The sequence below is a fragment of the Crocuta crocuta genome, unplaced genomic scaffold, assembly GCF_008692635.1.
Source record: "Crocuta crocuta isolate KB4526 unplaced genomic scaffold, BGI_CrCroc_1.0 scaffold118, whole genome shotgun sequence".
NCBI classification, from domain to species: domain Eukaryota; kingdom Metazoa; phylum Chordata; class Mammalia; order Carnivora; family Hyaenidae; genus Crocuta; species Crocuta crocuta.
Genome location: NW_027551558.1, coordinates 10214201 through 10238540, shown reverse-complemented (window position 1 = coordinate 10238540; position 24340 = coordinate 10214201). Strand labels below are relative to the sequence as shown.

The 24340-nt window shown below is 39.5% G+C and overlaps 1 protein-coding gene across 1 annotated transcript in view; it reads right to left on the bottom strand.

The window, feature by feature from the left end:
- Positions 1-24340, bottom strand: part of PLEKHH2 (pleckstrin homology, MyTH4 and FERM domain containing H2) — a 120413-nt gene that overhangs the window by 35224 nt on the left and 60849 nt on the right. The window contains exons 15-20 of the mRNA XM_077749313.1: positions 16516-16596; positions 12268-12447; positions 8691-8799; positions 7686-7798; positions 3038-3217; positions 1100-1197 (exon numbers count right to left, since the gene is read on the bottom strand). Coding sequence (XP_077605439.1) covers positions 1100-1197; positions 3038-3217; positions 7686-7798; positions 8691-8799; positions 12268-12447; positions 16516-16596 — 761 coding nt within the window. The remainder of the gene's footprint in view (positions 1-1099; positions 1198-3037; positions 3218-7685; positions 7799-8690; positions 8800-12267; positions 12448-16515; positions 16597-24340) is intronic.

Sequence of the window (24340 nt, the reverse complement as noted above, 5' to 3'; positions counted from 1 at the left end):
CCGACTTCAGCTCAGGTCATGATCTCATGGTTTAGTGGGTTTGAACCCTGCGTCGGGCTCTGTGCTGACAGCTTGGAGCCTGGAGCCTGCTTCAGATTCTGTGTTTCCCCCCCCCCTCTCTGTCCCTCCCCCACTCATGCTCTGTCTCTCTCTGCCTCTCAAAATTAAATAATAAAAAAGAGTTAAAAAAACAAACTAACAAATAAATAAAGTCACATGACTTTGATTACAGTCTCCAAAATATAATATGAATTGGGGAATACATTCCCACTATTTGCGGTTTGTTTTGTCTCATTGTGTTTGTTTTAGACCCAGAGTCTATTTAAGCAACCTAATGTGAACCTACTGCACAAAATGATCCCGATGACCCTTGGCTGGGTGCCCTGGGTCTCACTGTAAGAAAGCCATTCTGATAGTTGGATTTTAAATGTCTTTTCAAAAGGAGTAAAAATTCTGAAGCAATTCAAATACACACAAGTATTAAAGGAAGGAAGGCCATCGGGGAAATTTCCCTACATGAAAGAATTCAATGTAGAGATGGGACGCCTGGGTGGCTCTGTTAAGCGTCTGATTTCAGATCAGGCCATGATCGCACACTTTATGAGCTCAGGCCCCACATCGGGCTCTGTGCTGACCGTTCAGAGCCTGGAGCCTGCTTCCGATGCTGTCCCCCTCGCTCTCTGCCCACCGCCCCCACCTGAGTTCTGTGTCTTTCAAAAATAAATAAACATTAAAAAAAAAAATTCAATGTAGAGAAAAGTAGCCATAGGGAAAATGAAGGAAACAAAACAGTTGTTTCTATGGAATGAGCACCCACTAATGCTAAGTCGTTCATCCCTGAAAAGTACATAGACTTTTCAGTTAAAAATTATTCTTTGTCAGTTTTTCAAGCTCTTATTGCAATCTTCTGTAGGAGATTTAACATAACAAAGGAAGTATTTGTCAAGCCTCACATGAGTGATAACCAAGGGCTTCCTGTACCCACATTTGTTTCACGGGCTTTCCCACGAAGGTACCCGGCAAGTTACTAAATACTTATGACTTATTGTAGACTTTCAGAGACCACATAAACGGTTCAGCTGGCTAGTTTTCTGCACACCTGGAATCTGCATTCCTCTTTAGGTGGAGCCTGAGGAGCCACAGGAAAGGATGATGGGGAAGGAAGAGCCCAACACAGAGAGCCAAGAGCTGCCAGCCCTGGGCAAAGAGAAGCACCATAGGTTAGACACCACCTGGCAGTCAGAGATCCAAGTGAGAACCAGTGTGACTGACAGAGGGTATGAGGAAAGGAGGATGATGGTCCTTCTTGGTCCCCAAATGTTTGTTTTTTCTTCCACATCGACATTATCTGCTTAGAGCGTTTATAATACATAAAAACACAAAACCTCCACATTCCATAATCCATCTAAGTCGTATACTCTATTGAGTCCACAACTGAGGTACCAAAGGTCATGTAGATGCGGCAGTCCTTTTTGACATCATACTCAAAGATTAGGGTCATGGTTCCTTTTTTGTTCATTTATGTATTTACTCATTCACCGAAACATAGTAATGGCTGTGAGGAAAGACAGACTGGAAAACAGTAAAAACTCATATACCCCCAACCAAAACCAATCTACTCACACATACATGCATATATATAGAGATGGGGCAAGTATAAAAATATTAGCAGATGTTATCTTTTTATACTAGGATTGTATTTCACTTTGTTCTTCTGTTTTGTATTCTTTTTTCCCCTTTATTATTTTTGATTAAGTGTATCTTCAATCATTTTGTAAATATTATATAAAAAAGAAGGAAGGGGAAAAAGGTGCTGTACCTGTTCTTGAGTTACCCACAGTCTAGGAATAGACGTTCTGTATCTTACAATAATTTACAATATAACATGGTTAATACCATGTCATAATTTTTTTAAGTATAACCAATGGAGGGAATGACTAACTGCTGAGGGAGTCAGGGAAGAATTCACAGGAGAGATGTTGCCTGAGCTGACTGTAAAGTTTACAGGGCGGGAAGAGAGAAGGGGGGTCCAGGTCATAGGAAAACTGGCAGGTTCAAGGTGAAGGATATGTAAAGGCACAGAGTGTCTGAAGAATGGGGTCCATTTATCTTTTCAGTGTATGCTGGATCCAGGATGCATAAAATGAAGTGGAGAAAGAGGAGCTGGATTATGAAGGGCCCTCAATGTACATGAAGTTTAAACTTCCAACCCGGCTCATGCACAGGCCTCCGAGGCTGGGGAAAGGCCCTATGGAGTGTGTTTACATGATCCTATGTTCTTTTAAAATGTGTGAAAGTAAAATTAAAAAAAAAAACACACTAGTAATAGTATAAGCTTAATCTGTATAAGCTTCAGGTCCCATTAAACCTGGATGTCCTGAGAGTACTACTGGCTAGGGTAAGAAATTTCTGTTTTATCCTGCAGTTAATAGGGGGTCCATAAGCGAAGATTACAACAGGCATTCGTGGAAGAGTAAACATCAGTGACCAAAAGCCACCTGAAAATATATGCAGCTGCACTAATAGTTAAGGAAATATACCCTAAATCAACAGTGAAATACCACTCTTTACCTGGGAAGAATTTAAAAGAAGAATTACGCTGAACATTGTTAGAGATAACATGGAAATTCTAGAAATGGATTCAAAGAAATTCGGTGGACTTGTACACAGGGGTTAGGTTCAAAGTTGTCTACTGTAGGGGTATGTGTAATAAGCAAAATGATTGGAGAAACCCAAATGTGTAGTAATTGATATCAACGCACCATTAATGGTTTTGAAGAATGCTGAAGGATATCAGGGAAAGGATTACGTTCCACAGTTTTACAAAAGTAGTATGCACGCTGCAACTTTAGTAATGTGAACAACTAAGTGTGCATATGAACATATAAATAAACTGAAAGAATATACATCAAACTATTAATAGCTACTTTTCTTTTTCGTCCATTTTGTATTTTCCACATGTCTATATTGAACATGTATCATTCTTACAGCGAGGAAGACATCATTTTAAATTGCATGTGTGTGCATCAATATATACCTGCAGTGGTCCTGGTTGATTCTGTGGCTGTCTCCGTCTTGTCTGTTTAATGAGCTGACAGCAAATTTCATTCTGTAGCTCAGGATGTGTCAGGCAGATCTGCAAAGCGCTCTGGGCTAGAGATATATGGTAATCAATTGCAGGGGAGTCAACGGCTGCATTTATAAAAAGCTGGCATGTCTGAATGTAACAAACAAAAAAAAAGACATATTCAAGGTGAGAAATGATTAGGTTTATTCTGCATGAATTATATAGATTCTTTTCAATTTTAGTTTACATTTATCTATTTTTGAGAGACAGAGCACAAGTGAGGGAGGGCCAGAGAGAGAAGGAGACACAGAATCTGAAGCAGGCTCCAGGCTCCGAGCTGTTAGCAGAGTTCGACGCCGGGCTCAAACTCACAATCTGTGAGATCATGACCTCAGCCAAAGTCGGACACTGAACCAGCTGAGCCACCAGGAGCCCATATTGATTCTCTTCATAGCAACAGTTTTTGTTTAAAAGGATGGAATGAGATATATTATGATAACACTAACAAAATAAAGCTGGAGTGGCAGCATGAATATCGAAGTAAGAAAAAAAAAGCAAAAAAAAAAAACCACAGAAACAAATCAGACAAAGCAGAATTCGGAGCAAGGAATTCTGTCAGAGATAAAGAGGGTCATTTTATAATGATAATGGGGTCAGTTCTGCTAGAGGACATAACAGTCTTAAACATTTACGTACTTAATAACACAGCTTCCACACATACAGAGCAAAACCTAATAGGATTGCAAGAGGAAGCAGACAAATCCACAATTACAGTTGGAGATTTCAATATTCCTTTCTTAATAAATGAGAGAACAGTGGATAGAAAATCATTAAGGATTTAGAAAATTTGAACGCTATTAACCAACTTGACCTAATTGACGTTTATAGAAAATTCCACCCAAAAGCAGAATATGCATTTATTTTTTTTTTTAATTTTTTAAAAATATTTTTATTTATTTCTAGGAGAGAGAGAAACAGCGTGAGCAGGGGAGGGTCAGAGAGAGAGGGAGTCACAGACTGAAACAGGCTCCAGGCTCTGAGCTGGCAGTCAGCACAGAGCCTGACGCGGGGCTCAAACCCACGAACCGCAAGATCATGACCTAAGCGAAAGTCGGATGCTTAACCGACTAAGCCACCCAGGCGCCCCTGCATTCATTTAAAAAGTATACAGAACATTAATCATCTGTCATCCACCAGACTGTAAACTTCATATGAACAGTGACTGCCTTATTTATCTTTGTATTATCTTCACAGCATAGAGTGACACAGTAAATGTTTAATCAATTAATGCATTGAAAATCTGATTAAATAAACATAATACATATTGAGAAGGGTTAAAGGGAAGTGTTCATAAACACCAATGGTTGGCTTTAGCTACTGTGTTGTTATATAGTAGGTAGCCTTTGCCTCTTCTGAGAACAGAATATAATCAAATAAATTTACTCTCTAGTCTAAAGNCTACTCCAGCTTTCTTTTGACTTCCAGTAGCATGATATATATTTCTCCATCCTCTTACTTTTAATATGAAGGTATCTTCCAACATAAGAAGTAAAAGAAAAAATGAGAATTGGGGCAGTTTTCTTCCTTTTCTATGCTTTGGGACAGTTTAAACAGGATTGACATGATCTATTCTGGAAAATTTATCTATTTAAATTTCATTCTCCATTCAATTTGGACCATTTATACGTTGTTATGAAGTTCATTACTTCATCCAGACTTTCAAACATATTTGTATGGAGTCTTTCTTCCTTGGAGTATTTGTGTATTCTACAGAAGGATATGTCTATTTTTTTAATTTGAGAGAGAGAGAATGAGTGGGGGAGAGGGGCATAGGGAGAGAGAGAGAGAGAAAGACTCTTAACAGGCTCCACACTGAGTGTGGAGCCCTACACGGGGCTCGATTCCACAACTCTAGGATCATGACCTGAGCTGAAATCAAGTATCAGACGCTCAACTGACTGAGCCACCTACGAGGTCCTACAGGAGGATTAAAATGTTCCAGAGGCACGGGGGTGGCTCAGTCTTTTAAGTGATTGACTCAGTTTTGGCTCAGGTCATGATCTCACACTTGTGAGATCGAGCCCCACATCAGGGTCCATGCTTACAGCATGGAGACTGCTTGGAATTCTCTCTCACTCTCCTTCTACCTCTCCCCAGCTCACGCACGTATGCACGCTTTCTCTCTCTCAAAATAAATAAACTTAAAAAAATAAATAAACAAAACATTCTATTACAGTAATTTTAAAACATGAGCAAAAGAGAATAGTATAATTCCCTTCTACCTTTTTTCTGGAGTATCTTAATGTACATCATTTTATTTTATCAATTAATACTTCAGAATAGAGGTGTCTAGGTAGCTCATTTGGTTAAACATCTGACTCTGGAGTTCAGCTCAAGTCATGATCTCATGGGTTTGTGAGTTCAACCCCCAACTTGGGTTCTGAGTTGGCAGCATGGAGCCTGCTTGAGATTCTCTCTCTCTCACTTTCTCTCTGCCCCTCCCCTGCTCATACTCTCTTGCTCTCAAAATAAACAAATAAACTTAAAAAATACTTTAATATAGATCTCCAGTTGATAAAGCCTTCTTTCCCATAATCACCATGTCATATCATACCCCCCAAATTAATAATAATTTTGTTATGTAACAAACACAATTTTTTTTGAGGTGGGAGGAATGTAGGCAAGAAGAAGTTAAGACAAAAATTAAGACCTTAAGAAACCAGGGCAAAATGAAATACCAAGGTCCTGATATAGAATCAAGACCAGAATCTACAAAGGTGCATGAGATTCTGAGACTGGAGGAAAGGAGAAGAAAATAAATTAAAGAATGTCTGTTAAGGGAGCACCTGGGTGGCTCAGTCAGTTACGTGTCTGACTTCAGCTCACGTCATGATCTCACGGTCCATGAATTCAAGTCCTGCGCTGGGCTCTGTGCTGACAGCTCAGAACCTAGAGTCTACTTCAGATTCTGTCTCCCTTTCTCTCTGTCCCTCCCCTGCTCATGCTCTGTCCCTCTCTCTAAAAAATAAATAAGCATTAAAAATTTTTTAAAAATTCTGTGAGGGAGAGATATTTGAGGTGTTCATGTTTGATGCCCTCTAATCTTTTCAATGAAATAGAAGTTTGTTGTGAAGAACATTATTGAGTAGGGCATTGGAAGGTGTGCGTGTGACAAAAGACAAGCAAAAGAGGGAGTCAGCCCTGAGGGCAAAGACTGTGGATTTATATTGGCTCTAGTTTACACATGGCTGGTTGATGTTTTCTAGTCATGTGCACATGATCAGTGTGGAAGTGGACAGACACCAGCAATGATCTATATTGGGGTCTGGCTGAAGAATGCAGGGAATCATGGGTCCCAAAGAACTATAAGTATTAATGAGAGCCATTCAGACTGGATAAAGAAGAAAAGCCAAGAGATGGTTCCCATGCTCTCCTTTGATGTCAAAGAGAATAAATGGCTCAAAACAAAGGTCTTAGGATTAAACAGGGAAGAACAAGAAACTAAGAGAGCTCATAGGCTAGGAGATTATGGTTATAGAAAGAGATATTAGAATTGAAGCTTTTAGAAGTAGTGTACTTGTAAGGAATGGTGGGGTCAGAGAATGGGAAGATGAAGGTGACTACAGGTGAAGCTTACTGGCATTAAGAAGGTCAGGAATCTTAAGACCATGGCATTGGTGAGTAAAGTGAAAATGAAGTCATCCAACATCCTTAAAGAAATTGAAGAGTTACCAGAAAGTGAGTGAGAGATGAGGAGATAAAGAGTGATATAGTTGAAGGGCAGATTTCAAGTGATCAGTGATTTCTTTTTTTTAAACACTTTATTGATTGATTGATTGAGAGAGAGAATAAGTGAGCAGGGAAGAGGGGCAGAGAGAGAGAGAGAGAGAGAGAGAGAATCGTAAGCAGGCTCTATGTATAGTGAGGAGCCAGATGTGGGGCTAAATCTCATGACTGTGGGATCAAGACCTGAGCCAAAATCAAGAGTCAGACATTTAACCGATTGAGCCACCCAGGCACCCCATCAAATGTTCAGGGATTTCTCAAATAAGTTAAGTAATAAGAATTTGAGAATAGCACTGGAGAAGAAGGATGTTGATCCCTCTCCCCCAACACTCAGGGAGGGATGATGTGAGAAATCCCCCCTTTTGAGATGCTGAAGGGGAAAGGGTTCTTCTGACATTAAGTGCTTCACACTACCCAAACCATTTACAGTTCATGTCAGTAAATCCCAAATCCTCATTCAGAACGCATATGAGGGGCGCCTGGATGGCTCAGTGGGTTAAGCGTCCAACTTCGGCTCAGGTCATGATCTCACAGTTTGTGGGTTCAAGCCCCACACTGGGCTCTGTGCTGACAGCTCAGAGCCTGGAGCCTGCTTCAGATTCTGTGTCTCCCTCTCTCTCTAACCTTCCCCTGCTCACACTGTCTCTCTCTCTCAGGAAAAAAAAAAAACCGCATATGAAATTCACCTAATTTTATTTCAGAACATTTTCTTAATGAGATGATGATGATCACGTTTTGAATCTTTTAGAGTGCAACCTTGAAACCAAAATTATTTATTTTTATTTTTTCCAATTAAAATTTTAGCAACATATAAGTCCATATAAAATTTTACCTTAAATAATTTAATAGCTTCTGTCTGTAGAGCTTCAGAGGGTAGGGTTGTCAGTGGAGAAATGATTCCTTCTTTGCTGTGACACAAAGTAGGGTGTCTCCAAATCTGAGAGGCTACACACATAATAAAATGTGAACAGAAAACAGAAGAATCACTTATTTTGGCTTCCCATTAAGTAGCCCTTTAGAAATTAGCTTAGTTAGGCCTGGCTCACAGCTTTAAGTCTTACAGGTCATGAAAAATCTTTCGCAACATTATTTTATTTTAGTTTCCAGGTCATTGGGATTCTCACATTTCTGTTTTGGATAAACTAAATCTAGGAGAGCTCGGTCTTAATTTTCTAGGCTGAAAAGTCTACCAGGGCACTATTGCAAAGCTGAAATGTGCTAAAGATCAGTGGCCTAGGTAGGGAAATGACTCTGAGAAGGAGCTGGAGAGAGACAGAGAGGAGAAGTCAAAGTAGAAGGAGACAGAAAGATAAAGGGAAACTTGAAGACGTTCCTAAAATCAACATCTGTTAAATTCCTATGATAGATACTGCAAGTAAAATATGATCTCTGTATCATATAAAGCATAGCATCGAATCTAGACTCTCAATGGGGACACCTGAGCCATAAAAAGTTAATCTCAATGCAAAGCAACAAATATTATAAAAGAGTTAAATGCAAAGTGTATTGGGATATAATTTTAACATTTATTCGGTACCTTTTATGAGCGAGTTTGCTGATGAGGGGAGCTCCTGGGGTAGGTAGGAGAAATGTGAAGGACAGGGAGAGTTTCAGGCAGAAGGAATAATGTGAGCAAAGGCAGAAAGGTTACAGGACATGGCATACTGGGGAATGATGGTGTCCCTGGAGGCTAACAACCACAATGAGATTCTCGGCCCATGACAAAGCCAATGAAAAGATGGATGATTCCAGGGAAACAGGAACTCACAAATGAAAACTCCATTAGGCTAAGGGGTCCGTTTCATAAATGATAGAGCCTTATATGTTGTGAACTTACAAGGTTCTCCTTCAATATTGAGCAGTTTGCAAACCAGTTGTTCAAATTCAGATCCAACATTTACATTGTTACTTCCTGCTGCAACAGTCAAATGATAAAGCCAAGTGTCCTTAAAATCAAAATACATTAATAGAGATGTTAACTAAGATACAATTTTTGATGACTTAAAGGAAAAAATTAACTTGCATAAACAGCAGAAAACTTTGACACTGAAAAATTCTTTAATTTTTAAATAATAGCCAAAAGCTACTTAGTCAAACAGTTCTGAAGCAGACTCACTTGCATTATATGCATAGCACCTTTTCCCATTGTTCACATCTTTATTATTTTCTGTAGAAGTTTCTTCAAAAGCATGATAAAATTAAGTAAATTAATATGATGTTAAAAGACTAGAATAAATAAAACCAGTTTATATTCTTTTAAGAAACAATAAGGTCTATCATATTTAAAATCTGATTCTCAGTACATATGAGTAACACATAAAAAAATACTTGGAAAATCCAGAAAATTTAAAGAAGAAAGTAATACCCAGGAGGAACTTACCTCAACACAATAAAGGCCATACTAGAAAAGCCCACAGCTAATATGACACTCAATGGTGAAAAACTGAAAGCTTTTCCTCTAAGATCTGGAACAAAGCAAGGATGCCCACTCTTGCTACTTCTATTCAATATAGCACTGGAAGTCCAGAGCAATAGGGCCAGAAAAAGAAATAAAAGGCATACAAATTGGGAAGGAAGAAGTAAAATTATCTCTGTTTGCAGATGATATGATCTGACACGTAGAAAACCCTAAAGAGTCCACAAAAACATTGTTAAGAACTAATAAATGAATCCAGCAAAGTTGCAGGATACAAAATCAATATACACAAGTCATTTGCATTTCTATACACTAACAGCGAAGAGAATAATTTCATTTGCTATGGCATCAAAAAGAATAAAATAGGAATAAACTTAACCAACTAGGTGAAAGATTTGTACACAAAAAACTATAAAACACTGATGAAAGAAATTAAAGCAGACACAAATAAATGGAAAGATATCTAGTGTTCATGGACTAGAAGAATTAACATTGTTAACATGTCCATACTACCTAACCTCCAGATTCAGTATAATTCCTATCAAAATTCCAATGGAATTTTTTACAGAAATAGAAAAACCAATCCTAAGGAGTCACAAAAGACCCTGAATAGCCAAAGCAATTTTGAGCAAGACAAACAAAGCTGGAGGTATTCCAGACTTCCTGATTCAAAATTCATTACAAATTTTGAGCAAGACAAACAAAGCTGTAGTAATCAAAATAGCATGGAACTGGCATAAAAATACACATATAAGCCAGTGGAACAGAACAGAGAGCCTAGAAATAAACCCATTCATATATGGTCACCTGACCTCTGGCTAGAGTGCCAAGAATATGCAATGGGGGAAAGGACAGTCTCTTCAATAATTGGTATTAGAAAAACTGGATATCCACATGTAGAAGAGTGAAATCGGTCCCTTATCTTGCACCAAACACAAAACTCAACTCAAAATGGAATAAAAACTTAAACATAAGACCCAAAACCACTAAAGTCCTAGAAGAAACATAGGGACAAATCTTCTGGGCATTGGCCTTGGTGATGATTGCTTAGATATGCTACCAAAAGTACAGGCAACAAAAGCAAAAATAGAGAAGTGTGTTATACTAAACTTAAAAGCTTCTTCACAGTAAAGGAAACAATCAACAAAATGAAAAGACAACCTATGAAATGGGAGAAAATATCTGCAAAACATTTATCTGACAAAGAGTTAATATCCAAAATATATAAGGAACTCCTATAACTCAATAGTAAAAAACAAAACAAAACAAAACAAAGAAACAACAACCAAACAACCCAATTAAAAAATGGGCAAAGAAAATGAATAGACATTTCTCCACAGAAGACAGACAAATGACCAACAGATACATGAAAAAATGTTCAACATCACTAATCAGTGAGGAAATACAAATCAAAACCATAATAAGATACCACCCTGCACTCATTAGAATGGCTTTTATAATATATATATATATATAAATGCTGGTGAGGATGTGGAGAAAAGGGAACATTTATTCACTGCTAGTGGGAATGTTAATTGGTACAGCCACTATGGAAAATAGTATGGAGGATCCTCAAAAAACTAAAAATAGAATTACCATATGATCCAGCATTTCTACTTCTGGATATATATCCAAACAAATTGATATCAGGATCACGAAGACATATCTGTACTCACACCTTTTTTGTGGTATTATTCACAATAGCCAAGACATGGAAGCAACCTAAATGTCCATTAACAGGGGCACCTAGGTGGCTCAGTCAGTTAAGTGTCAGACTCTTGATCTTGGCTCAGGTCATGAGCTCATGGGTTCGTGAGTTCAAGCCCTGTGTCGGGCTCTACGCTGACAGTTCAGAGCCTGCTTGGGATTCTCTCTCTCCCTCTCTGTCTCTGCGCCTCTCCTGTTTGTGCACATGCTCTCTCTCTCTCTCGCTCTCTCTCCCTCTCTCAAAAAAAAAAACATTAAAAAAAGTAATTTATAAAAGCAGTTTATATGTTAAAGATATAGTAGCCATCCACAAAATATTTTATTTTTTGTATTATTCTTTTGGTTATATTTGTGATTTTATTTGATATAGACAAGTATTTCAATTTTTTGTAGTCAAATCTATCAACCATTTCTATAGTGATTTCTTACATTATTGGGGTTTTTTTCAGAAAGTACATTCTATTCAGAGATCAGATAAAGGCTCTTTGAAAAATGATATCATTTAGTTCTTTAAATTCATTTGGAAACTATTCTGCTACATGTGTGAGATGAAAAAGTAAACTGTTTTTCTAAAGAGCTGATTTCCTCAATATAAATTGAGCATACCATATTATGTACTGAATAATCCATTACCTCCCCATTAATCTGCAATGCCTCTTTTATCTTATAATTTTTATATTTTAATTTTATATTATATTAACTTTCTTTTGAGAGAAAGAGAGCATGAATGGGGGAGGAGACAGAGGGAGAGAGAGAAAGACAGAGAATCTCAAGCAGGCTGCATGGTTAGCGAAGAGCCGGGTATGGGCTATTCATTTCCCTGGAATCATGACCTGAGCCAAAACCCAAGAGCTCAACTGATTGAGCCATCCAGGTGCCCCTTGTTTTATGTTATAATAACTTTTGTACTGTTTACTTATTACATATACATATAATACATGTAATAACTCATTTTAATTGGATCTAAACCAAAATTTTGTTGAAAATGAGTAAAACATATAAGGGAGGTCTTAGAGTCACCCTGAAATACCCAGACTGAGAGATCCACATTTTGATTTAACTAAAGTAAATGTACTCATTTCAACCTTGAGATTACCTTCAACAAGAAGATAGAGAAATCAAACATTTGAACAAGGCTTGTTTCCATGGACATGAAGAATCTCTGCAAATAGAGCCTGAAAGTCTGACAAGTTCTCGTCTTTGTGTCCATAAAATTGATTTGGAAAGTATTACCAGTTCTTAATGACATCAATCTACTTCATTCAAAATCAACCAGTAAGTCTCTAGATACCTTTTCATGCTTGGATCCAATTAGGAGGTAAGTTGGACCTTGGTCTTTGGGATGGATGACGATGGTGTAATGTGTGGATAACAGACTTCGCCCACTGGCTTCATAATCCTCATCTGAATCACAGGATCTGTCAACCTCTTCAACTTTAGCTTCCCAGAGTTTGATCTGACCTAAAGGAAACTAAAGGAAATGTTAGTAATTTTGAGGAAGGCACTTTCTAGATATTTTCCTACTAAAATTTTTCAGAGTCCTTTTCATTCTTACCTTTATAAAGCATACTTTTTTTTCAATGAATGCCCAAAGGCATTTGGGTTATCCTCATTGTTACAAAAGTAGTGGCCACAAGTAAAATACCCAATTATGATATAAAAGAACAGATCGAATACTAGATAAGAAGCTACTTCTGTACAGCAGTTTGGATTATTCATTACACTGAAATGACCCATTACCTAGTCAAGAAATTGTGTAACTCAGTCAAAATATTCATTTGACTTTTCCCCCACATAATTGATGTTATTAAGGTACTGGATCAAAAGGACAAATGTACACGAAGTCTCAATGCTATTCACAGAAAAAGTGACAAGATTAGGCAGCTGATGCAAAGAAGTGTGATTAACTATCATCTTAAACCCAATGTGTTTTAAGAGTATTTATTAACATATGGAATCTATCACAAAGCAGTGCCATGATTTCTTCCCTCTTAAAGGGTAAGAAAAACTTCCTAACACTGATTTATGTTAAATTCTACCTACTTTTATTGACAAAAGCCATCCTATCTGCTGTGTTGAGTATTTAGCATATTTGTTTTAAAACTTTTGCTTTAATTAAGTACATTTATTCCAGGAAAACACATGGTCTGCTTAAGATTTACAGCTTCTAAAGTATTTTATCAGGTTTGCAAATGCAGTCTGAAAATGCTCATCCTAGCCCAGGGATATTTACCAATATCCATTTGCATTCTCAGGCCCAGGGCTCAGTGCGGGGCTCTCTTCCCATCTACACTCACTCTCCAGGTGGTCTCATCCAAGGTCATGGCTTTCATAGCAGCATAATTAGTTGCTCTCATATTTTAACTACAGATTCACTATATCTCCTTAGCTGTCTAAGAGCATCTCAACCAACCTGCTCTGCCCAGTCTTCTCTACCTAAGTTGTTGGCAACTTCATCTTTCCAGCTGTTTAAGTCCCAACTCTTGGCATCAACACTGACCCATCTCACTATTCCTCAAACACATCAGGCATGCTCCTGCCTCAGGGCCTTTGCACTTGCTATTCCCTCTGCCTAGCATGTTATTGCCTGAAATACCACATGGCTGCTCTTTTCCTTCCTTCAGAACCTAATTAAAATGTTAGCGTCTCAGTGAGGTCTTACCTGGCTATCTTATCTTACCTGAAGTATGACCTGCCTAATAGCTGACTAACAGTAAAAAGTTAATTCATTTAATTAAATGTGTTGTCCTTCATGAGAAACATGACTTCTCATTAAATTAAAAATTATTTTCTCAGTAGTTACTCTGCACAAAGCACAATTCTGGGCACTGAATGAAGAAAATTTACTTCTGAAGGAAAAATCTAAAACTAACTTACCTACATTTTCAGAAAAAGAAAGGCAATAAAAGAAAAGCCAAATAAATAACAAATACTATTTTTAATTCATTGAATAAATGCAATTTTATTTATTAAATGTATTTATCACACATTTATTGCATAATGTTTGTAATAATAAGTAGCAAGCTTTCAAAAACAGGAAAAAGTAGGGGCGCCTGGGNCCCCCCCCCCCCCAAAAAAAAAAAAAAAAAAAAAAAACAAAAAAAAAAAAAAACAGGAAAAAGAAAACGGATTCTACCATGATTATATATGACAATCCTATCCTAATTGTGTGCTTTAGACATATCCCTTGGTGAAAATCAAGGTTTTATCCATCCCAATATTTAAAGGTGATTATTCATTTTACCAAAGGATTCACCAAGCCTCCATAAACAGTACATAGACCTACTGCTCTTAAATATTTTGACTGAATAAAAGAAGACACTGATCCAGATTAAAAGCAAACTGTTTCTGCAACATCTCTAGCACACAACGAAGTGGGTCTATATGGATTCACATGCGTTCTCAATACTTCTCTAGTGATTAAAATGGATTTCTACTCATCCATCTACATTCTTCTGACTTGTTTCTTCTGTGACCAATGTGATCCACTTTTATTACATTATTTAAAAATTTTTATTTTAATGTTTATTTTTGAGACAGAGAGAGAGAGACAGAGAGTGAGTGGGTGAGGGGCAGAGAGAACAGGAGACACAGAATCTGAAGCAGGCTCCAGGCTCTGAGCTGTCAGCACAGAGCCCGACGTGGGACTCAAACTCACGAACCATGAGATCATGACCTGAGCTGAAGTCGGACGCCCAACCGAGCCACCCAAGCGCCCATACATTATTATTAATTATTAGTGAGAATGTTTAAGTTCTCTTTTAACAAAATTTGAATAAATTTCTATTTTGAAAGTGCATGCTTATTATAGGAAGTGTAGAAAGGTCTAGGAAAAGAGACTGTAAAAAATCATCCATAAATTCTACCATCACAGATAATTACTCAACATTTGTAGAGTTCTTTCCCATCTCCTGCTATGCATATTTTTATGTAGATGTGTTGGCCTGAGAATTATAAACTCAGCATCCCACCCCCTCCACTCCTAACATCTCCTCGTAGCTGCAGAAGAGGAGTTGGGAACCATCTCTGTCAGAACCCCCTTCCCTCCAGGGTTCTCAGTTAGAGCCTGCCTCCACGAGAACGTAGGTGAGGTGCGGAAGGCAAGGGTGAAGGAGAAGTTGTCACTCTCTTGAGATACTTGCAGTCAGATGCATGGGCTGATGTGAGAGCCACAGAGCTTTCTCCTAAGCTGTTGAAGACCAGCTGCCTCTGTGCTTTAGGTCGGGGTTACACTGAATGTACAATTTTATATCATGCTTATTTCATGTCACACTCTTACGTAAGCATTTTCCTACATTACTCCAGAGCTATAATTTTTAATAGCTTGTTAATTCCCATCCCATGAGCAACCCCGAGAATAATGGCATGCATTTTAAATATAGCTGGTTGGAAGTGAGAGTGCAGTCTGAAAATAGAGCAGATAAGTAACTAACTGACCTATGTGACGTGGTCACTGGGTCAAGAAGTCTGGTCTCATTGATGCAGAAATCAGTCACAGGCTGCCATTCTGCGGGGCTCGCATCAATATTTTATGCACGTACTTTTGGCACATGTTGGTTCAAGTTTTAGTTTCAGTAATCCAAATGTGATGCAGAGTACCCACAATAATAACTTGGCATACCCTTTACCTTTGAAAGCTATCTCATCTTTCTTGTTTTAGAGAGAGGGGAAGAGAGAGAGAGAGCAGGAGAGGGACAGAGGGAGAGAGAGAATCCCAAGGAGGATCCACGCTGTGAACGAAGAGCCTGTCGTGGGGCTTGATCCTGCAAACTGTGAGCTCATGACCTGACCTGAAACCAAGAGTTGGGTGCTTAACCACCTGAGCCACCCAGGCACCCCTCCCATCTTTTTACTCTGAAAGTGAAGATAACTCAAGCTCTTTTGGGGAGGAGATGAGTCTAAAAATAAATACAGGGGCGCCTGGGTGGCTTAGTTGGTTAAGCGTCAGACTTTTGCTTAGGTCATGATCTCGCGGTTCGTGGGTTCGAGCCCCGCGTCGGGCTCTGTGCTGACTGCCAGCTCAGAGCCTGGAGCCTGTTTCAGAGTCTGTGTCTCCTTCTCTCTCTGACCCTCCCCTGCTCACGCTATCTCTCTCTCTCTCTCTCTCCTAGAAATAAATAAAAATATTTTAAATAAATAAATAAATAAAAATAAATACAAGGATATAAACAGGTAGAGGATGGATAGGTTAAGTAGTATCTAGGGATTTGAGAGCCTGGGACAAGACTGGATTCTTTTCCCTCCCCAGATTTTCTTTTCTTTATTCAGAATCTGGGTAAATGTAAGAAAGTGACAGCTCTGAATGGGGAAGATTTTTCTCTTCTAAGACAAAGATGCATTAATCAAAAGTTGCCAAGAGTTACAATTAAGAATCAAGACCCTTGTAGGTATGTGGTTGCCTCGGTAATACATTTTTGCAAGATTTCAACCTTATCAAAAACTCTCAAGTTTTGGGTAGCAATCGAAGAGTGAAAAACAAAACTGAAGGCACAACACACAAAAAACGCCTCCAATTAGCTCATTAAAAGTACATACTTACCTTATCTTCTTGACTACGAAAATAGTACAATGTTTTTCCTATAAGTGTACACCAGACCCTCTTGGAGTAGCCATGCTTTACCTGAAATCATATTTCAAAGAATTACAAATGTAGCTCGGAACTCTGACATCGTGAACTATAGCATATACACTCTACCTGAAACTGTGTATGTATCCAGTTTGCTCAGGGTATAAGTGATAGTCCATCTAGACTGACCCAATGCAGTTCAAGATGTACCTGTTTGGCTTTTGTACTCACCATTCAACGCTTAACAAATTTTGGCTGTATGTCAAGTACGATGCCTCTAGGGCTAAGAAGTCAGACATGAATAAAATAAGATGCTCATTTCACAAGTAAGTGTTCTTCATAGATTTTCAATAATATTGTGGCTCTCTGGGTTAACCCTCTAACAATGTGAGAAATGAGAAGATTAAAACCTAAAAAAATTCTAGTGCTTTCCCAAATATTAAAGATTCATTCTTCAAAACATTTGATGCCTTCTCCGGAAGGAGTCATACAAAATGTTGAAATCTGTAATTAGGGGCACCTGGGTGGCTCAGTCAGTTAAGCCCCAACTTTGGCTCAAGTCATGATCTCACGGTTCGTGGGTTCAAGCCCTGCATTGGGCTCTGTGCTGACAGCTCAGAGCCTGGGGCCTGCTTCAGATTCTGTGTCTCCCTCTCTCTCTGCCCCTCCCCCGTTCATGCTCTGTTTCTGTCTCTCAAAAATAAATAAATGTTAAAAAAAACTTAACAACAAAAAAGAAAAAAATTTGTAACTACATACTGAGTAAGTGCCTGCATGTCAGGAAACACGTCAAGTGAGTGGGACAGAATCTGATTCTACCTCCTGACTCTGAACAGTCAGAGATTGCACTAGGGTCTGTGTGTTTTATAATTTAAGAGAAGGGGCTCAAAGAGGCCCTGCTGACTTTGGGTCAAGCCCTGGAGGAGGTGGATGAACCATGCAGTCATCTGAGGAAAGAACACTGGACAGAGGGGGAAATGGCTGGAGATGGTGTGTCTGACATTGAGCGAGCGAGGGGACAGGGCACCGTGGAAGGGACAGGAGGGGTGGCAGTGGGAGGCACGCATGTGTCACAGGGCCCTTGCAATGACTTACATTGAAATGGACTGGTCTGATAGGAATACACTGAGAAGAAAACAAATAACTGATATAATAGATTTTACAAGGAGGCAAGTCACCGTAGTAGGAAAGGCCTGTTTTTTGAGGTCAAATGGACCCCAGCTTCAATTCCATTTCTGCCTCATGCTAGACGGATGTCCTCAGGCAACTGACTTAACCTCTCACTCAGCCTTTTGGTCCATAATGTGGGATTATTGTAGATCTTACTGGGCTGATGTGATGACCAAGGGAGAGAAGTAAATAAGGGACAATAGTAGTTACTCAATAAACACTTCCTTCCACACTATGAATAAGGAGAAGTAAAACACATGTTCTTTAAGCCCACCCACGCAGCCAGACTTTGGGCTGTGGTTTAAGCAAACACCACCATCCAACAGTTTGATGGATTTAGAATCCCCTTGACCAAAAGCAAAAAATGTTTCATTTGGAAGACATATTTCAGTGTAATTAAATTTAGAAACATATATTTACAGATAAATATCCTGTAAGTCTTAAATAGTTTGTGTCACTCAGTTTCTTTCTTTCTTTCTTTCTTTCTTTCTTTCTTTCTTTCTTTCTTTCTTTCTTTCTTTCTTTCTTTCTTTCTTTCCTTTCTTCCTCTATATTTCTTCCCTCCCTCCCTGTCTTCATCCCCCCCCCTTCTCTCTTTCTTTCTTTCTTCTTAATAAAATCCCAGAAGGGCCTCTCATCAAAACGGGAATACATTGCATCTGGCTGTAAAGAGCATACTTTTGAAATGATTTATCTTTAAAGCACAACAATGTGTACCTTTGAAGAACTACAAGTTAACAAAGACCTCTGCCAATTCACTGTAAAAATTGTGTTTTAAAAACACAGTCTATCTTTTTTTTTTTTTTAATGTTTTATTTATTTCTAGGAGAGAGAGAGAGAGACAGCGTGAGCAGGGGAGGGCCAGAGAGAGAGGGAGACGCAGACTCTGAAATAGGCGCCAGGCTCCGAGCTGGCAGTCAGCACAGAGCCCGACGTGGGGCTCGAACCCACGAACTGCGAGATCATGACCTAAGCGAAAGTCGGACGCTTAACCGACTAAGCCACCCAGGCACCCCAAACACAGTCTATCTTTATGTGTATGTCCAATTATATTAGAATTTCTTAAAATTCTGACTTATTAAACTCATAATAAAGCAAACTGTGCCAGAAGAACCCTCATAAAAATGTAAAGGCCATCTCCAACCTTAGGGCTTTGGCAAACAAAATAACCGAAAGAATCATTTTTTACCTTGAATCTGTAACAAAGGTCCCTCCTATCAGTTCTGTGTGAAGCTTTGAAGACACGGTGTATCATACCCTGGTTGGCCTCTGTCATCACACAAAATATAAGCTACCACAGTTGTCTCTCCTCCCCTAAACTCTCATGCCTGCAGCCCTTCTCCACCGTAAATCTTGCCACAAGCGTTGCTGACTTCCATATCTAGGTGAAAGTCTTGTGATAATAATAGCTAGCATTTTGGGAGTGTTTATGATGTGCCACACACTGTTCTAAAGCACTTTATACACTTAAATAATTCATTCCATCCTCAGGCTGCCTCAGTGGCTCAATCGGCTCAGGTCATGATCTTGCAGCTCATGGGTTCGAGCCCCACATCAGGCTCTGTGCTGACAGCTCAGAGCCTGGAGCCGGCCCCTCCCCTGCTCCTGTTCTGTCTCTCTTAAAAATAAACATTAAAAATTTTTAAATTTTTTTCAGTTCATCCTCCCAACACCCTGTGAGGCTGTCACTATGATCATCCCCCCACTTTACACATGAAGACAGTAAGGCACAGAGCTTGCAAGCAACCTATTCAAGGTCACGCAAGGGCAAGTGGCAGAGCCAAGATTGCGCCCATGCTCTTGCCCTCGCCTCTTTGCCTCACTGCGTCCCTACATCCTTAACTCACAGCTTCGTGCTCTTTTCATTTCCACTAACCTTTTTTTTTTTTTAAACTTTTTTTAATGTTTATTTTTGAGACAGAGACAGAGTGTGAGCAGGGGAGGGGCAGAGAGAGAGGGAGACACAGAATTGAAAGCAAGCTCCAGGCTCTGAGCTGTCAGCACTGAGCCCGATGTGGGACTCGAACTCACGGACCGTGAGACCATGACCTGAGCCAGTCAGATGCTTAACCGACTGAGCCACCCAGGTGTCCCCATTTCCACTAACCTTTGTTGTCCCTCCGTTTTTGCCATCCATCCCCTCCACCGCGCCCTTGACTTTGTTTCTTCGCTGGAAACTGCTCCACTTCTGAAACTGACATTTTATTCTCTGACCTCAACTGTCTCCCCCTCCTTCCTTCTCTACTAATTCACACCACTCCTCTTCTTTGACTCCTCCTCTCTTTCCAAACATGAAGTCCCCTGATTCTTCCACTTTATTTCAGTTTATCAGTTCTCTCCTGGCCTCTCTTCTCTTCCTCCCAGCCTTGGATCTGGGTTTGTCACAAAAACAGTTCTAGCTCCAAGCCCTGGGACTGTGTTGCATTCTCTGCTTCTAACATTTACACTCAATAACATGTCATCTCCATTTGCTTTTAGGTGATCCAGTGAAGAGTGTGGGAAGAGAGAGAGAGGTTTAAGGGGGGCTTTCTCACATAACATTAGCCATAGTTCATACCTTAAAATCGGGTGATAAACATATGAGGGTTCGTGTTACTGTTCCTTCTACTTCCACACATTTGAAAATGCCCAGAATGAAACATCAATTTTAAATGATCACCTTGATAGGTATGTGTAAAGCAAGTAAGTTAATTATAGAATCTAGGTGGTGGGGCTATGGGTGTTTGCCGTAAAACAGTCTTCCTACTTTTCTGCATCATTAAACATTTGCATAGTAGAATGTAAGAAAAAAGTGGCTATCTTTACATTGCTACAATGTAAATCTCTTCTCCTATTTCTGGGCATATGAAGATGTCAGAGAAAAATAATGAACTCTAGTCACTAAAGTCAAGTGGGCCCTGAGTAGCACTTAGCAATCTTTCTATTTGCTTTTGAGTATATCCCCATGTCCCTGATTATTCTCAATCCTTTCCCTCATTCTCACAAAATAATTCTGTCTTACGGAGCAATCATCATCAAGAAAACTGAGGATATCAGGCATGATCTCATTCAATGCCCTACAAACTTAGATATTTATCTTTTCTCGCCTTTCTGCCAGTTGGGCCCTTCCACCCCACCCACCATGCCCACTCACCATGCTCGCCCACTATGCCTTTCCACTAACCCTTTCCACCATGCCCTCCTACCATGCCTACCCACTATGCTCGCCCACCCACTTCTTCAGTGCTTCATTTCCCACTTCTCCACTCTCTTGGTTTCTTCCTCTGTCTGCAAACTCAAGGTATGCCTTTCCTGTCCTAACAATGCCTCTCCTGACACCATGTTCCCTTCAGCTTCATTCCCTCTAATGTGCTGGGCCATGTGGATAGTGCTGCAAACTCAAATACTGCACTTACTCATCTCCGCTTTATCCTTCAACACACTGCAATGTACCTTCCTTGCTGAGCACTCCACCGCCTCTGACGCTGTGGACCCCTCTCACCCGGTCACACGCTCCTCTTCCTGGATCCCATGACTTATTTTCCAGGGTCTCTTCACACGTCTTCTTTGCTAGTCTCAGCGCTTGTAAAACCCCAGCATTCTAGCAGCAGGTTCCCCGCTCTTCCACCACACACATGTCCCTAGGAGACTTCTCTCACCATCTTGAATGCAACCACTACATACATGCTGAGGATTCCCCAAATCCTCTCCAAGCCAGCCTCGTCCTCTGAGGTAGACTCGCTGGCACTGCTTGACGGACTTCTTCATTCTTAACTCAGGTTGTCCTCAAAACTCGAAAAATTGGCATGGTCCAAAATAACCTCTGAATCATCCTAAAACTGCTCCTCCTCCCTGAGCTCTCTGATGTGGCACCATCTTTCACCCAGCCAACCTTGTTTTTCCCACTTCCTAACCCCAAGTTCAACCAATCTAACTAAAGATTTTACCTCCTCTCATTATTTACATTCACCCTCTCTTCCCTCCCTGTGACCAGTTCAGAGTCTCATCCTCTTCAAAACCACTTCTGCTAACTGTTCTTAGAACTTCCTTCCACCTTGCCCCCCGCAAATCCACTTGCCTCTCAGCAAAGTGATCTACTGACAACATGAATATGCCCCTGCCTCTGTTACAAAGCCGAAGGGTCCTACAGCACCTTCAGGGTGAAGAAAAAAGTCTTTAGCAAGATGAAAAAGCCCTCTGTGACCAGGTCCCTCCCCCTTGTTCTCCAAAGGACTTGTTTTCAGTGCACACGGCACTGCTTTGAGATACTGTCTGCTCCCGCTGTCCCCCAGCCTGGGATACCTTCCCTGCCCATTTCCATGTGGTGTAACTATTCCTTCTCTTCCCTCAAGACTCAACACAAGTAAATCTTCTCTGAGAAGATGTTCCTGATCCCGCAGCCTAAATTAGACTTCTCTGTGACCTTACCATGCATCTCATAATTGCCCTTTGTACGTATTATAACATGCTAAGTCCCTTTCTTTCCCAATAGATTATGGGGTTCTCTGAGGAATGGGGCAATGGCCTCTTCGTCTTGATATCCTCTAGCCTATTGGCTGACATGTGGTAACAACTCATTACACTTTTGGTTTTTTAAATAAATGACATTTTATAGAGAAAATTTTCTTCCTAAGTATTAAAAGTTGCAAGAGTGAATATCCAGAACCAAATTAGACAAGTTCTTAATATCTACCTACATATTTCCGTACTTAATAACAACGTGACAGCCTGAAAAAATGTCCTCCCCTCCGAAGCATTCAAGTGCTGTTCTACAGTATCTTAAATTGTAGCCTGAATGTGAGCTCGGAACAAGTCATTCAGAATAACTGAGGGAAGCTTTTCTCTTATAAGGCTCTGAGGGTGAAAATATGGGGGTGGACATGAAAAATGGTAGGAAGGAAACATAATAAGCATCCTGTCTGTAAACCCAAATGGGTTAGTCATCTGATAATCACATCTACTTATACTCATTTAAAATGCAACTGTGAGGTGGGAGGCAGGGAAGAGCAGAAATGTAACGTGCAGGAACTGACAATGCCATGTGGGAAAAGTAAAAACAATCAAACAAACAAACCCTTAGCCACAGGATCATATTAAACTCTAAGGGTTTGATACACATGGTCCTTGACATAGGAGCACAACTAGTTATTATGAATTCTAGTAAGAATATCACTTAAAGTAGTGTTGTGTTCACTGGAAAATATATATTTGTATAATACCAGACAGTTTCTAAGTCATCAGTAATTGAAAAAATATTTTCATGGTAATGTAACATTTTGGGAAAAACAGCACAACTCTTTGTTGAATGTACTGGTGAATTTTTTCTCTTACTTTTGGTGTAGCTGGTCAATCTTTCTAAATACTACCGAATAGCACTCATCCATGTTCCCACGTTAATGCTAGCTATGGTGACATAGCTCCTCTAAATCTAAATTAAAAAAAAAATTTTTTTTAATGTTTTATTTATTTCTGAGAGAGAGAGAGAGAGACAGCGTGAACAGGGGAGGGCCAGAGAGAGAGGGAGACACAGAATCTGAAGCAGGCTCCAGGCTCTGAGCTGTCAGCACAGAGTCCAACGCTGGGCTAGAACCCATGAACCGTGAGATCATGACCTGAACTGAAGTCGGACGCTTAACTGACTGAGCCACCTGGGTGCCCCTCTAAATCTAAATTTTTAACTTCTAATATAATCAAAGTGTATGAAGAATGAGTGACTAATCAGAGGTTATTTTGTTTGTAATACTTTATGTGTAAATATTTTATTATATTTTTCTAAGTGACCAATTTTTTAAAAAATATTTTTATTTATTTCTAGGGGAGAGAGAGAGAGACAGCGTGAGCAGGGGAGGGTCAGAGAGAGAGGGAGACACAGACTCTGAAATAGGCTCCAGGCTCTGAGCTGGCAGTCAGCACAGAGCTCGACGCGGGGCTCGAACCCACGAACTGCGAGATCATGACCTAAGCAAAAGTCGGACGCTTAACCGACTAAGCCACGCAGGTGCCCCTAAAAGTGACCAATTTTTAAATTTAAAAATAATATTTATCTTAGGTTTCTTTTTCTAAAAAAATTAGAAAACAGAATTAAGCAAGAATAAAATAATACAGTGTTAACCAGTGTATCTGGTTATATTTCATATTCAGACGTCCTTCTATAGATGTATATAACAAGGTGGGACAATAATATAATACTGCTTTCTATTTATTTTATCGCCTAACAATGTATGTAACAACGTAACATATTCTATAGCACTAGATATTCTTTTACAATATTTAAAATGGCTGCATAGTAGGAGCACCTGGGTGGCTTAGCTGGTTAAGCTTCTGACTCTTGATTTTGGCTCAGGTCATGATCTCATGGTTCATGAGTTCGAGCCCCACATCAGGCTCTGAGCTGACAGCACAGGGCCTGCTTGGGATTCTCTCTCTCTCTCTCTCTCTCTCTCTCTGCCCCTCCCTTTCTCACACGTGCTCTCTCTCTCTCTCTCTCTCAAAATCAATAAGCTTTAAAATAAATAAGTAGATAAATAAATAAAATGGCTGTATAGTAAAGTAATATCTGATTATATATACTTAATTAAACTATTCCCCTACTCTACATTTTTTAAAAAATGAAATTAGGATTTATTTTTTTTCAAATTTTTTTAATTTA